Here is a 16376-nt window from a genome sequence, read left to right as displayed (position 1 = left end):
GCGAATCTCAATTTAAGCAAAAATAGTCTTGATAAGATAGTATGATATTGACTTCTTATTTTAAGTAAAACATTTCTCGAAATAAGTATGTTTAAGAATATTGCGAATCTTGATTCAAGTAAAAATAGTCTTGATAAGATAGTATGATATTGACTTCTTATTTTAAGTAAAACATTTCTCAAAATAAGTATTTTTTAAAATATTGCGAATCTCAATTTAAGCAAAAATAGTCTTGATAAGATAGTATGATATTGACTTCTTATTTTAAGTAAAACATTTCTCAAAATAAGTATTTTTAAGAATATTGCGAAACCTAATTTAAGAAACTTTGTCTTACCTAGAAAAATATTTATTGTTTTAAGTAATTTTTAGAATTCATCAATCTTGATTTAAGAAAAATTATTCTTGATAGGGATAAATATAATATTGATTTCTTATTTTAAGTAAAATACTTTTCAAATTAAGTATTTTCAAATCTTGTTTTAAGCAAAACTATTCTTAATAAGAAGAGAATGATATTGACTTCTTATTTTAAGTAAAATATTTCTTGTAATAAGCATTTTCAAGAATATTGCGAATCTTGATTCAAGTAAAAATAATCTTGATAAGGGTAGTGTGAAATTGACTTCTTATTTTAAGTAAAATATTTCTCAAAACAAGTATTTTCAAGACTATTGCGAAACCTAATTTAAGAAACTTTGTCTTACCTAGAAAAATATTTATTGTTTTAAGTAATTTTTATAATTCATCAATCTTGATTTAAGAAAAATTATTCTTGATAGGGATAAATATAATATAGATTTCTTATTTTAAGTAAAATACTTTTCAAATTAAGTATTTTCAAATCTTGTTTTAAGCAAAACTATTCTTAATAAGAAGAGAATGATATTGACTTCTTATTTTAAGTAAAATATTTCTTGTAATAAGCATTTTCAAGAATATTGCAAAACTTAATTTAAGAAAATGTGTCTTTTCTAGAAAATTATTTCTTGTTTTAAGTAATTTTAAATCTTGACAAGAAAAAAAATACTTATTTTAAGAATTTTTTCTTAAAACAAGATTTTTTTTTCTTGCTTAGAATTTCAAATTTTGCTGTGTGGACCTAGAATTCATCAAATTGTGTCAATCAAACTGTGTCGAATGTTCCCGCATTCGCAAAATGAATGAACATGATGGAGTTACTTACAGGTCTTCAAAAATCTAAAAATATTTTAATTCGTCACTTTGACGAATTATACGTGATTCTCGTCCTATATTTATTTTTATTCCAATGTTTCAATCAGAGGTAAAAAAGAACAACGTCTCATCTAGCTTGGAAACAAATGGTTAAAACTACAACAATGATACATAATGATGATGCAAACATATTAAAATATTAATAATAATAATGATGAAAATGATATAATAAAGGATTATATTAACGATGCAATGATAATGATTTTAAGCACCTGATGATTTAAAAAAAATATAGTTACGAGATTTTCGTGTAATTTCTTGATGCATCTAATCTTCAATGTCTTTAAAATGCGTTTGGAGTCTCGGCTTTGTAATGTATTAGAATTCATTAGTGCTAACACAGTAAACCTATTTTGAAATTATCAAAATACTAAGTGAAATTATGTAAGCCCGCATTAAAATGTTTTTCTCTGCCGTATAATGTGTTTTTACATATATCAAGATAATTAAAGAATTGTTTCTTCCATTCTTTGATCATGGCCATTAATCGGCACGTTCTTAATGTGTCAAGAATGCACATACAATGGAATGACTTGTTGCATTGACTATATATATATATATTTTTGTTTTTGTTCATGAGCTCTTAGATTAAGAATGGTTTTTCTCTCTTTTGCTATGGATATAGGCCTATTATGTCACCATGGTATTCCGAAATAAAAAGGTGAATGAATGAAATTACATGAACTGGGTGTTGAACCCGGTGTTCAATTCAAATTAATTAAACTTGATGTTAAATCTCGAATCCCATTTTGACGCAACGCAAGATCGTAACCGGCCACTGCAAGTAATTGACCAAGCACGATGAAACATCTAACGCTTGGTTCCCACTAGCGACGCAACGTAACGCAACCTACGCAACGTAAAAAAATGCCCTTCCGATAATTGTGTTTTCTCCCGCCTGCGTGAAATCAAACCTGTGATGTTTGCAGCACTGTTGCGTCGTCGGTTCCCACTTGTGATTACGCAATACAGCACTTTGCGTCAATACGTCGTAGCGTTGTTTAACGTTGCGCCGCAAGTGGGAACCACGCTTAGGCCTAAATGTCAATAATTGAGATTGGTAAACTCACTTACTCCCAGACGAAGGCCCAAAATAAACAACTAGGCCTTGCTCTTCGACCCGGGGCCGTGTACATACTCAAACTACAAGCCTGCTTTATAAATACCTATGTAGGCGTATGTACAACTTAAGAAATATTTCATTTTATCACTATTTTTCTATGTTTAAATTGACAAACAATCATGTGTTGGCTACCTATACTATACCTAGTTTAATATAATGTGTTAATTTTAATATGAATATGAGGTGGGGCGGGGTGGCGGTAAGGTCATGTAACGTCATACAGTATTACTTAACCTATCTTTATTTTCGAATAAATGACAGCTAATTAGCTCACCATACTCTCAGTCTGTTAAAATGATTTAATATTATAAAAATAGTAGGCTTAAAGTCATCCATTAGAGTATCATTAGGCTTCGGATTTAAAATAAATTTATTCGGTGTCATTAAATGCGCATAATCACAATAACATCAGTGAAGAAAGTCTAACTATACTACTATGATTTTATACCAGTTCCGTTATGTTGACCAGTTAATATAGTATGGTTTTTAAGTAGGCCCTCTAATATTATTCTTCATTATGTCTTTGAAAATAGTGTTTAGATCTTAAACACCTATTTTGTACCCACTTTTTCCACACGTTTAGCTTTTAAACACGAGTTACATGTTTAGGTACGTGTTTAACTTTGATTTTACTGTGGCGGGAAAAAGTTTCCCACTTGGCAAAATTAAACACGTTTTAAACCTAAACGTGTCTTTATATTGCTCCACATACAATTAACACGTCACCGATGTTTTGAGTTGGATACAGACTACATGTTTAGAATGTATCATTTAGAACATCTTCCTAAACATATTTAAGGCTTAACGTGTGGAAAAAGTGAGTACAAAATACATATTTAAAACACTATTTTTACAGTGTATGATCTGATTAAGTTTTAAATATTATGCTTTAAATACATTTTTAAGGCAATCAATTTAAAGGATCTTTCCGTTATTTGTTTGAATTCTTAGGCCCATATTTATCGTATGCATTTTGTATTCCATCATCTCATCAGTCTCAGAAATTTATGTTTCAATTTCATCCGGCATTACCTTAAATGTCTATAGGGCTAGGCTCGATTTTAATTGTGCATCAAAATATTTATTACATGATAATAGCATTATGCGGAATATATTAATGTTACCTAAAATTATTAATATTCATAACTAAAACTGGTGTTCAATATTTCGGTTTAACCCTCCTGCTATGAATAATTAATTTCCATTCGAAGGGTAGATTAAATTTCAAATTATATTAACAATTAAAATAAAAGCAATTAATGTTCAACTACTTACGGAGTATAACTTGCGATGAAGGTATAAATCTTGATATTAAAAAATTCAATGATGGAATTTGACCCTCTTCTCTAACGTCGTTGAAGGCCTAGTATCTTCGGGTGTACCAGTATTGGGTGTATCATTTTCTTCTAACAACAAGTATATACAAAAATAGTGATATAAATAACTATTATGATGTTGATCGCCGGTAATGGAATTGCTATTGATGTTAAGGTAATGAAAGAACGCGTATATAAGTGATTGAATTCCACGGTATAATACCAGAAAATCACCACGCAGAATGGGCATTGGAGCGTGACTACCGCGGCTCGAATAGACATGATTGCGATATACGCCACCAACAATTCCTCATCAATTCACACTGCCCTTTGGTCAACAATATTTTTGACCACCTTGGATCGCTAAATTGATAATTAATACATTCTTAGAATTTATACAATCTTAGCGATGGAAAAGGCCTTTGATAGAAAGAATCTACGGTCAACTAAAAAGTACACTCTTTGTTAAATAATTTATTTAATTTCGGACCTTCTGTAGGATTCACTATACACAATTTCCTTTTTTAAATTTGAGTATCGACGTCACCATAGTATAATTCAATCATAGGCCTACATTAAAGTTGCATGCATTTGTACTATATTGTATTATAATATTCAATGCAAACTAACCAATCTTAATATTAAAAAATCTAGAATTATCCATATGTTACTAAAACGCACAAAAAAATTGATAAGAAAGAAAAAATTGGCAAACTACGGATATCCGCAATATGCCTATATTAGCTACTGTAAAATAGGTCAAACCAGATAGTGGAGAAAAGAAAAAGAAGATGGAACCGATAAAGGTCTTCGTAGGTCAAGGCAAGGAAAAACAAATTTGTGTTAATGGTGTTTTATATATAGAAGGACATTTCGTCAGAAGTGAAAATAAAATTATCTGGTTATGGCAAAATTGAATGAGTCCTGTATGGCCTAATCTGTGACGGACTATAACGACTATATATACGTATTATTACATTTATTAAATGTTATTATAAAATCATCTTTGCAATAACTTATTTGATAGCGGTGAGAACGAGATTTGTGAAATAATGCCTTAAAAAAAAGGAGGACTTTTTCGTATTTCTATAATAAGATGAGGATTTTTATCATGTAACAATTTATAATTAAAAATTGTATTTTATTAAAGATATATTGTCCCCCAAAAACATGAAAAATGAAGATTAATTAAATCAGACGTTGAATAGGTTATTTGTAGTTCAATTTCAATCAATAATTTTCAATTATAAAATGACAAATAAATGTTTAAATGTAAAACATTTTATCAATGTACTTTTCCTTTAAATAAGAAAACAAAATAAATAAAATTAAATATTTTGTGAATTTTCCTATAGTTGCCTGCCTTGGTTATTGTTGAATAGGCTTATGTTACGTTCGTACAAATGAAGTGAGTAAGTAATTACTGATAATACAACAACAGAATCTCTATCTTGGAGTGTTCCATTTCATTCATATAGACCCTGTAATGTAGTGTGTTATTTTATCCTGTTTTATTGTAATTCAAGTCATGTTGTTCTCACGATTCTTTTCTGTAAGTAGAATTACGGACGTGAACAAACAAATTGACATCCTGAAGTTTATTTATGGTGTCACACCGGGTTAAACGGAACTTAATGCAAACAAGGTATCATGATTTTACAAACCTTTATAGGCCTATTATACTCAATGTACCGATGATTTTTTCCTGCACTGCAAGTGATAGTATCAAACATTGAGATTTGAGCTGAATAGGGTTTGCTGAAACCTTGCCTCATGGGAAAATGTGCCCTTAATAAGGTGTCTCTGGAGGGGTACCAAAGGGATCGCGTGTTTGAAATGTATTTTAATATCCTGAATTTTATGTAAGAAACTGAGTTATTCAGTATCATCCATGAGATAAATTGTCCATGTGTAGTCTGAGAATCAGACGTGTTAGTCTGCCATAGAGTGAGTATCTCTATGGTAGTATAGTACCAATTGTAAAATTAATTAAGTCTGCTATGTAATTATACCGGGCCTAATTATTCGCATTGTCTTTCTATGAAATAAATAACAGACATGTCTGTACAATCATAATTGTTATCATGACAGAGTGTGACTACACGGATCCTAATTACGAAATTAAATTACTGCTCACACGCCATTGGCTGAGTGTTCATAGACGTCACATAATTAATAACAATTAAAAAAACTACATTATGCTTACATTTTCTGAAGAAATCCTATCATGATGTCAACTGGTATAATGTATAATTTTAACTTGGTTACTAAACTAACACTGACCTGCTTGAGGAAGCCCCCTTTTAAAAAACAATAAACAAATATTATTGATGGCGCTAATCTCTTATCTTATAGTTTACATTGTCAATAGATACATTGTGGGGGCGCTCTCTGTTTATTTTTGATTTTCATAATAAGAGTTATATATTCTATAATTATGATTCCGACTATCATTGTTTTAACACGTCATCGTCAACTTCTACTATAACATTCGTTCCTAAAAATAAAATATGACTCCGAAAATCCAGGTTATTTAAAGGATGTAGTGGAAATAATAAAAATGCATTAATGGATTTTATTGAAATTAAGCCTTACATTCACAATTTATAGATTATGTGATGTGGCTGAGAGAATTCATTCAAATGATTGCATTCCATGATCTTTTCGACACAGAAACGAAACTATTCCACTTCTGGGGCCTATCAATAGGCTACACAAAATAAGCATTGTCCTGAGTGTGCGGCATTTTTTTTTTACGTTATTGAAAAACAAACATCATTGTGCCAATAATAAAACAAATGCTGAAGGTGCAATGTACCCTGAATTTAGCTAAATAAATACATTTTTGAATTAATATTTAAAAAAATCGTAATTTGGTGAATAGATGGACATATGAAATGTGCATTTAATGTGCCTAATATTAAAGATTCCGATTGTCTTCCTTTAAAAAAAAAAGTTGAATAGGCTATTTTAATGTGTCACATAGATCTAATATGGGTTTTGGTTAAATGTAGAGCTTAGGCCTAACTGTTTATTGGTGTTTTTTAATCGAGAGTGAGTTTTGTTCATTATTTTTGCCAAAATTGAATAACTTTATCAACGTTTTCAAAATGGCTTATTCAAAGTTTGATTTTTTTTTGTTCATGTTTTGAGGGACAATATCTTTCAAAATTTAAGAAATACCGTAGCATTGATAATAACTATAATTGGTAATTGATTATGCCATGGAGGAAAACATTAATTTATTATTTTTTATTTATTTTTTCCTCCATGATTATGCTGAATCTATGCTAAACTGACTCGGTATAATCATGGAGGAAAAAATAAATAAAAAAAAATAAATTTACTTTTTCCTCCATGGTATAATGTATTGCTATTACAGTTTCAAATCGGTGTGTTTACAGTTTACTTATTATATTGTAATTTTTTTTTAAATGAAAGAAAAAACCCTTTTACCACCGTATTTTAGCGTTTGTGCAATTTGTTGTGCAAAATGATCAATAACATTTCTTGAATCTTAAATCTTGTACTCAGTGGAGGAGGAAAAGCGATAGTTGTTATTAATGTAAAAGTTTGGGTGACGTCATTTTCCACTCCAATGATTATGGAACTTCCTTGTTTTGTGTTGTCATTCCTTTAACAACACCTCTCTCACAAGAGAAGCAACGAAGCCATAATGGCGAATTGTTTAAATTATTTCCGGGTTCTAATTCAGTTCGCTTCCATTGGACTACTTTTAAAATTTGGTAATGTATTTACTATTTTGCAGTTTTATATCTTTTATGTTGTTTTTATATTTCCTTGAACGATTATAGGTGGTGGTGTGTAGGCCTGACTACTACTCTAGTTCTACCTCCTAGTCCTAGCGTTCAATTCCTGGATTCTGAACAGGGAAGTTCCAGATCCCAAATAACAATAGGCCTCTCCAGAATTGTAACAACATAGTTAATGACCTATTTTTGGTTGAACCAGGCTACCAATATCAGTTCATCTATGCAGGACACACAATCACCCATCCACCCCAAAAACAAACAACAAAACAAACACCCATACCATTACCAGGGAGTTGCTAATTAACAATTCCCTACCCATTCATACCATTACACCCTCTCAGTATGCCTCTATTTTATCTAGGCTTACTACTACATTTTCTTGAATTTTTCACTATTCATGCAGTGCAAATGGCCCATATTCTATCGAGACACAGAATACCACTTAGAGGCCAGGAATAGGCCTTATAATATGCAATACAATTCTGGATATTGCTACAAATTCAAAAATTTCATAATGAAATTATAGTGTTTGTAATGGTCACAGTGCATCGGCTACCATATACTATACAGTAGGGTATGGTGATTGAATCCAGCCTAAAGGCCCATTTATACTACGACGATGATCGATGATGTTCTATGAAACAAAATAATTCAAAAGGTTTTATCCTAGACTATAAAATATCCATTATGCTTAAAAATATATGTTTATCATTGATCGTTATCGCATCCTAGTATTGGGCCTCATATTACACAATAAGTGTACAATGGTGAGTAAAAATTATATTTAAGTATTTAAGTGTTCATAACTAGCCATCAAAATGAACGGCAGCAGAATGATCTGGGACATTTAAAATGACTTTAAGAACATTTAGACTAGCTAATGGTTCCAGTTGAAAAACTAACATTGATTTTACTATTGAATCATGGAAGTAACTCCATGATTAAATTTTTTAATTAACACGTTTAATTTTTATATATTGGGACATACTTTATTTTTTTTTTAAATATTCTATTTAATAATAACATTTTCGCAAGAGTTGATGGCATGTAATCCATTTAATCTATTCAATAGTTAATAGGCTCCAGTAAATATTTCAACTCATGAAATAATCTTCAATGCCTAAATATTGTTTTATTGTTCTTTCGTAAAGTAAACTTGTTCATTAATACACAGTTTGCACTTTTAATCAATGTTAAAGGCTATAAAAGGCCAGGGGACTATGGCCAATAAAAAACAGGGGGCTAGGCTATTAAAAAAACCAGAGGGCTAGGCCATTAAAAAAAACAAGAGGGCTATGTAATTTCAAATAGGCAGTTTTCTCCAATGTTAGATGCAGAGTAGGACAGTTACAGAATGTGCATACCACATGAGAATCAATCAACAACTTTGTTGCACAAAATCCTAATATTGTGTTCATGTTCAATATAACAATTTGTTATTACCATTAAATATCATTTATTATCAATTCCATTCAGTAGAACTAATTACGATAGCATGTGATAAGTAACCTCAAATGGCAAGAATACACTCAGTTCTTATACAATTAATAATGTAACCCTAATCAAATTGTTAAATAATTATTTTATTATAGTTTTTGTATCCAGTACACATTTAACAGTTTTTAACCAAAAATCACCTTTTGCTAATGGGGGAGTGTACCAATGCTACCCAAGTGAAGCTGGTACGACTATAACATTGGGAAGAGCATTTAAGATAGCGAGCTCTGATTCTACTGCAGAACAGCCTGGGACAGTTCATAGTGGTAAATTTTCTGATGCTAGAGTATTATATATTCCTATTGAAAGTGAAAATGCGTTTGGTGCTTATTACTGTAAAGGTATTGTTGGAGGTGAAGAAACTATTGTGTACACTACAATCGTTGATACTCGAACCGTTCAGGATTGTAAGTAACATTTTTGTCAAAGTATCATACTGTATGTCTACTTTTTTATTTCTCAACTATAAAGATTACAAATTATAATAAAAATGTTGATTATGTCATTATACTTGAATGTCTATAGTTGTTATAACCAGAACTTGTATAATGCAATGGTTGTACATAACCATCTCGGTTTACACACTAAATCTTTTATTTTCATTTTTTATCACTTTATACTGTGATTTACTAAAGTTACGTCTGTTTTATGATGTTTAAAAACGATGCTCAACATTGATTTGCAATTATCGCTACTACCACTTTACACATTTTACAAAAACTTATATTTTGTATTGATTTCATTTATTAAAAGTTGCTGAGAACATAATATGCTATTACTAGTGATAAAACACACACCAAATTTTATGCATACAGTAGCTTGGAATTACACAATTCTCAAATAATTAATACTTATATTACCATACTGTATTATCAAATCAAAATTATTCATTCTTAAATTAATTTCAGCCAATATAATACCAACAAATGAGAAAACAAGTATCACAGCTTCAGTAGGAGATACGGTCATTGTATCATTTGATGTACTAAGTAATCCTGACAAAGTACTAATCTGGAGAAAGGATGGTGGTAGGCTAGATAACTACCAGGACCTTTCTGATCAATCAAGCATAACATTTGAAAATATTGAACTTGAAAATGCTGGAATGTATGAACTTCATTTTGATACTGAAAGAAATCAATTCCAACATTCATTCATTGAACTGATAGTTAGAGGTGAGTTCAGTAGCTTTTTGGTAGTCCATATTACATGTTATGAATTTAATGGGAAATAATGTTTAAATGTTTTACTTTTCTATTTAAATTAAGACTATCCGTAAACATAACAAAACATTCTTTAATTTGTTTAATTACACACACTGTTAATTCTAGAGTTGGCTTTTAATCAATTATACATCTGCATCAATTGTGAATCGAATATCAAAGACTATAGGCTCTGCAAGAGTTTTGTTTTTCAGTCACTCAATATTCTACAATTAATGGGAGCCCATCCAAGTCACTTTTTTGATTGTTCATATTATTCAGGTCATTTGTGAGTTATAATTATTAAGAAAATAATATAAAAAACAGTCACATTTATCACACAGTTATATTTTCCTTATTGTCCCTAATTGAATATGCCATTTAAAGTCACTTTAAAAAGGTGTAATTTAAAGAAAAAAAATAGTCAAATTGTCTGTCAGACATGTCTTTTAGTGAGACATAATGATATAAATTAATAATAAATAAAACACATAATGAACCACTTTTAATATATAGGATGCGTATCTGGTCGTTGGGGTCCTCGATGTACAGGTGTTTGTAATAATTGTTACAATGGTGGTGTATGTGATGATAAGACGGGTGGCTGTATTTGTCCTCCTGGTTTTAGTGGAGACAACTGTATGAATAGTAAGTACCGTACGAAAATTCAACTTCAAAATTAAAAAATCTTTATGCATATATTAGAATGAATTAATAATAATTTATAATTTTTATGAATTACCAAAATGAATAATTTACTTAGTATTAGACTTTATTTGTTTGTAGAAAATTATTGTAAAGTCTATCAGTTCTAGTTAGTTATTTTAGCAAGAAAACAAAATCTTCCAAAAGTTTTAGATACCAAAGTTCCAAAATTCGTAGTCTAATACTACAGAAATGGAACCAGATATTTTGACAGACGAAGTGTTGGAAGACATTTGTTATTATTATTGTTGAAACCAAATATGGAGCATGTTCAGTTGTTTTTTAATATTTGCTACAGTCATTTTTGTTGATAAATGTTTCTTTTTATTCAGCATGTGGTGGCAATCGTTTTGGACTTAATTGTGAAGCTCGATGTACATTCAAGAGCGATAATAAAGCCCAATGCCAGGGTACACAAATCTGCCTTTCTGATCCATATGGATGTGACTGTATAACTGGCTATACTGGTCTCAAATGTTTAACAGGTACTTTAATACTGCATTTCAATAGATAAAACTTGCCTCTGAAAAATAAGATTTACGCATATGAATTTTATGTTTAAGAAAACAATACAAATTTTAGTTCTTATATCATCAAGATAAATCATCTTGTTAAAGGTGAAACGATGATGATATAATTTATTATTCCACAACAAATGATATTAAATAAAATTAAACCTTTAGACTGTACAACTGGAAAATTTGGAGCAGGTTGTAGTCAAGAATGTCACTGCAACTCTGGAGGATGTAACCAGTATACTGGAGTGTGTACATCTGCTGGATGTGCTGCTGGATGGTCTGGAACTAATTGTCAAGGTACAGTATAGTAAATTGAGACTAAAAATGAAACAACATGTAACGGTAGATTAGAAAATCCATGAGAATTTTGAAAGTATATCAAACTAAGACTCTCCTCATATTTACATAGATGCACTGTATACAAGAATTTGAATTGATCATAAATGTAGATCTAATTTACGGTTTCAGGTACGGAGTCCGAATTTATTTTTGGGTCCAGTGTGTTTACACTTGGCTCCGACATTTCATTTACTAAATTTCATAAGCCATTGGTTGTGGTTCATTACGTTTAGGCCACATCGTGAGGTGGTGTATATTTGGGCTGCCCAGGATTTACCCAAATCATAAAAGCAGTCATAGATAAATTATTTTTTAAAAATATAAATAATAAACAAATGAGTTAAAAACTAATAATAAAAATGTGTTTAGATCTGATCCAGAGTCCTGTATTCATGGTCACTTACTATACTATTTTAGTGCAAATTATATAGTGTTATGATTATTATATAGAATAAATAATGAGTAAATTTCGGATTGTGTTGATAGAAATAAAATAAATTTATAAGGAGCAAGTATATATTATTAGTATTATATATATATATATATATTATATTTATGTGAGAGGGTGTTTTGTGACTATTTTAGAAAATGTTATGTCAGTGTTAATGTACACAACGTCTCTTTTCCAAATTACTGGATGATGTATAACAAGGACAATTACCACAATACTGGTGTCGCAGCACAGCAAGAGATTTCTTTAGTTACACAATTCTAATTACATGTTAATATTTTTTTTCAGGCATAACTGATCTTTATTATTTTTCAGATATTTTTTTATTTTTTTTCTAAAAATCATACATATTACCAGATGTTGCTAATCTAGGAATTTTAAGATCTAGTTTCTTCCTGTTTACAGTTCCTGATGTCTGTCCAGTTGGTTACTTTGGTGGTGACTGTACTTCCATTTGCCATTGTAAGGACAATGTTGCCTGTGATAAGGCGGATGGTACTTGTAGTAATGGAGAATGCGCTGAAGGATACCTTACATATAGTAACGCATATTGTGAAGGTAAGTATAAAATTGTGACATTTTTTTCATTTTATCTATACAATAAGAGAGTTTGATCTCTACTAATGTCAAAGACAGGTGTATAATAGAGCCTAAAGACCAGACAGCATTGTACAATGAGGCATAACAAATCTTTATGACTCGTCAGTGCTGTCTGAGTTAAATTCAGATGAGACGAGCATAGTTTTTAGGTCGTCGGGAGAACATTAAACATGTTCTCCCGACGAGACGACTTTTCAGGCCTTGTTGTATGAAGCTATGTGAGTTGACCTTAAGGAGCAGCTTAACCATTATCTGATTACAATATCTGGCAACTGCATACAAAATTTAATTAATTTAGATTTATTGCAAAAACAATATTATTATTTTTGGAATTGATTAAATCACTAGTACAAATCTACCTGACCATTAACATTATGAAAATAATTGTAAAACATTCTAATAAAATATAAAAGTATTTTTTTCTGCAATTAAGAATAATATCAGAACAAATATTTGTAAAACCATTTAGTCATAGATCTTTGAAAGTACTTTTTGAATTACGGACCACCTGAGAAAGAATTACTTAGAATACTGTATAAGCATTTTTTTTTCAATAAATTTATAGAATGTGCATCACGAACATATGGCAACATGTGTGAATTGACTTGCAACTGTGATTCAAATTCTTGTCATCATGAAACTGGATGTGATGGTGGATGCAATGCAGACTGGTTGCCAAACTCTTGTACTACAGGTAATTGCTTTTTTTTTTAAACTTTTACTTCACAAACCCAATCTTCTGTTTTAAATGTTTAGTTTCTTTACTGTAATTTGTTATTAGATGTCATTGAACTCAAGATCATCAAAATTGAGCAGAGTGAATAAATAAAGTGCATTAAATGAATTATTTTTAAAAAGATATTTTATATTTGAAAACTTAACATTCATTCAGCTATGCAGCATAATAAATATTATGGAAATTGACACATATCAATTTTAATATTATTCAATTACAATTTAATTTCATTTATTTGTTTCAAATTATATCAAAGAAATTATTTGAAGGTAAGATATTTCTTCCTTATTAAATTAAATATGCCTCAACTCTATTATATCTCATCTTATATTTTCTTAGGAATCGTTTCAACAAGCAATGTTAAAGTAAATCCAGGACAAACAACAACTTTTCAATGTACTGTTTTTGGGGATATCACAGATGTGAATATTGCTCTGCAAGCTGATTCTGAATCAGTTGCTGAAACTGGACGTGTAGAATCAACAACAAACACCACGGTCTCATTTTCGACAGTAGCAAATACAGGAACTGTGTACACATTTAGTATTTCAAAGGATCCTTTCATAACATCTCGTACCCATACAGTTGATCTGTTTAGTAAGGATTTTTTATTTCATTAATTTTAATAACACATTTAAATTTATCAGTTTACTAGATGGTTTTATATCACATGCCAGGTATTATTCTTTTCAACACTATTGTTGCTATTTAAAACAATTTGAGAATTGTATGTAATTGTAACACATAGCCTAATAATGCGTGATAAAAATTCAACCAGTTGTGTACATCGTTAATAAACTGCTCTACTCTATAACTCAAATTTGAGCGCCTCCTTTTCAAACAGCATATTACAGCCTTTGATATTTTGATTAAATATAGAACCAGCATTAATTGAATAAAGGTATATTTTTTAACAGTATTTGTGATATAAAACAAAAATGAAAGTTTTGGAAAACTGTTGTCACAGTTAACTAATCTATACTTCACTCTTGATATGACATTCAATCATGAATTAAGAATAGACTGATCAACTTTATAAAAGTTTTCTTCTCATTCAACTCATGAACATTCATTGTTTGTAGTAGAGATTGACTTTTATCTATTGTTTCTTTGTATTATGTAGCAGTTGTAAGATTTTTTCTTGTATATTAGTCTTGAACTTAACAATCATAGAAACAGTAAGAGCATTACATACATATGACACTAAAAAAAATTAACATTACAGCAACAACATTAGTAACATCAAGTTTAGAACACAAGCCAAGGCAATAGGTCGTAGCAAATCAATTTTGTAATACAGATTATAGGATTATAAAAAAGGGGCAAATGAAAGATTGTCATACAATTTTTTTTTCTAGGTTTACCGAAATATACCGGAACACCAAGTGTGACATCAGTCACAAGCTCATCAGTGGAATTGAAATGGCCTGAGTGGGATCCAGAACAAGTTGATTCTGGTGATGGGCCTATTGTTGGATATGTTGTGTCTTACTATGACACCACTTGGATTGAAATACCACAAGTCAGTCAAACTTCAGCGACAGTTACTGGTTTAGATTATGAACAGGATTATTCCTTTGCTGTAGCAGCTGTAAGGGAGGGTGGAGGAGGTAAAGGTCCACTGGGAAGTCAAAGTGCATATGCAGTAACACTTTGTGGAGGTAACTGAAATGTTAACTGTTAATCTTATGAATGTTTATCTTAATGGTCTATTATATTATTATTCAATCATTATCAAAAAGTGATCTTGTTTAAAAAAATAGGAATAAAGAAAGAAAAATAATTACTAAATAATTACGCAGCTATCAAATTTAAATTACATTCCAAATATGTTCCCTCTTTAAGTCAATGTTTCATTAATAAATGAAACTATTGTAATGAGAAATATTTCATTTTCTTTTTAACTGCTGCCCTTAATGATATTCAGACAAAGAATTTGCAGAAATAAAAAGAAACTGTACACCAATAGTTTTTCTAAAATGTTAAAGGGTTGAAAGTAGGAAAAACACTTTATTTATTTTGTTGGAAGTTAATACTATAAAGAAATGAATAGAATTTTTTAGTCTGACTTTCCGTTTTGTTTCCATTTTATACTGTAATTAGTGAAACCATTATCATCTCATCATCATTGCAAAATGCTACAAGTTTGATTACTTTAGACAATTATTTTTGTTCATACTGTTATCAAGTTGGCGACACTACTATATTTTATTTTATGACTTAATTTTATAAATTACAGACTTTATATTAATTATTAATACTTACTGTAGGTTGTTGTTGCTCTTTCAGAACCATCTTCACCACTAGTTGATACAAATATAAACACTGAAAAACCAAAGAAGATTAAACTTTCATGGACACCTCTAATGGTATATTTATATTTTTAAAGATTAATTTTTTACGTTTTGTAAAAAATAATGCATATCTACTTTAAAAACATTAAACCATGTTATTCCTTGTCTTAGATGTATATTTTATGGTAATTTATGATAAAAAGAGAGAAACAATGCACTACCTAAGTAGGTCGCAGTGAATGTCATCTCATGGACGGCCTTTAGTTTTGTAGGCCTTAGCTGGTAAACAACAGTAACGTACGAACAACGTACGCTAGCCTAGTCTGAAGTTGTGGCATTAATTATCTTTCATGACATTGCTGTTTCCATCAAACATACAATCATATTGTTGCTTTATTCATTGCTATAAAATAATTTTTTTTAATCAGTTACTGTACCATATTACATGTTCATAAGGTAGTACAGTAGGGTGATTTCTTTGTATTGTATCTGTTTTATCTGCAAATTTAAACCAGGTATTTTTTTCACTCAGCCATTGTTGTTAGAAAGCGGACCAGGGTAAACCTAATCATCTGCGGAGGGGGAC

The 16376-nt window shown here is 30.2% G+C and overlaps 3 protein-coding genes across 4 annotated transcripts in view; 2 read left to right on the top strand and 1 right to left on the bottom strand.

Moving 5' to 3' along the window:
• LOC140051708 (trissin receptor-like) overlaps positions 1-5924 on the bottom strand; it is a 62786-nt gene extending 56862 nt beyond the window's left edge. Inside the window, exons 1-2 of one of the 2 annotated variants that reach the window (XM_072097001.1) lie at positions 5882-5924; positions 3635-3765 (exon numbers count right to left, since the gene is read on the bottom strand). The gene's annotated coding sequence lies outside the window, so the exon portion shown is untranslated. Of the gene's footprint in view, positions 1-3634; positions 3963-5881 lie in introns of those variants that run through there. The other variant, XM_072097002.1, reaches the window with a different exon arrangement.
• Positions 5925-7235: 1311 nt separating this feature from the next.
• LOC140052281 (uncharacterized) overlaps positions 7236-16376 on the top strand; it is a 44100-nt gene continuing 34959 nt past the window's right edge. Inside the window, exon 1 of the mRNA XM_072097753.1 lies at positions 7236-7421. Within this exon, the coding sequence (XP_071953854.1) occupies positions 7352-7421 (70 nt within the window). The 5' untranslated portion in view covers positions 7236-7351. The remainder of the gene's footprint in view (positions 7422-16376) is intronic.
• Positions 9276-16376, top strand: part of LOC140051698 (uncharacterized) — a 30833-nt gene continuing 23732 nt past the window's right edge. Inside the window, exons 1-10 of the mRNA XM_072096991.1 lie at positions 9276-9352; positions 9854-10120; positions 10664-10795; positions 11185-11337; positions 11536-11667; positions 12566-12718; positions 13326-13454; positions 13836-14093; positions 14855-15157; positions 15786-15865. Of these exons, the coding sequence (XP_071953092.1) occupies positions 10051-10120; positions 10664-10795; positions 11185-11337; positions 11536-11667; positions 12566-12718; positions 13326-13454; positions 13836-14093; positions 14855-15157; positions 15786-15865 (1410 nt within the window). The 5' untranslated portion in view covers positions 9276-9352; positions 9854-10050. The remainder of the gene's footprint in view (positions 9353-9853; positions 10121-10663; positions 10796-11184; positions 11338-11535; positions 11668-12565; positions 12719-13325; positions 13455-13835; positions 14094-14854; positions 15158-15785; positions 15866-16376) is intronic.

Source organism: Antedon mediterranea, chromosome 6 (assembly GCF_964355755.1).
Source record: "Antedon mediterranea chromosome 6, ecAntMedi1.1, whole genome shotgun sequence".
NCBI classification, from domain to species: domain Eukaryota; kingdom Metazoa; phylum Echinodermata; class Crinoidea; order Comatulida; family Antedonidae; genus Antedon; species Antedon mediterranea.
This window is presented reverse-complemented; position numbering and strand designations above follow the sequence as displayed.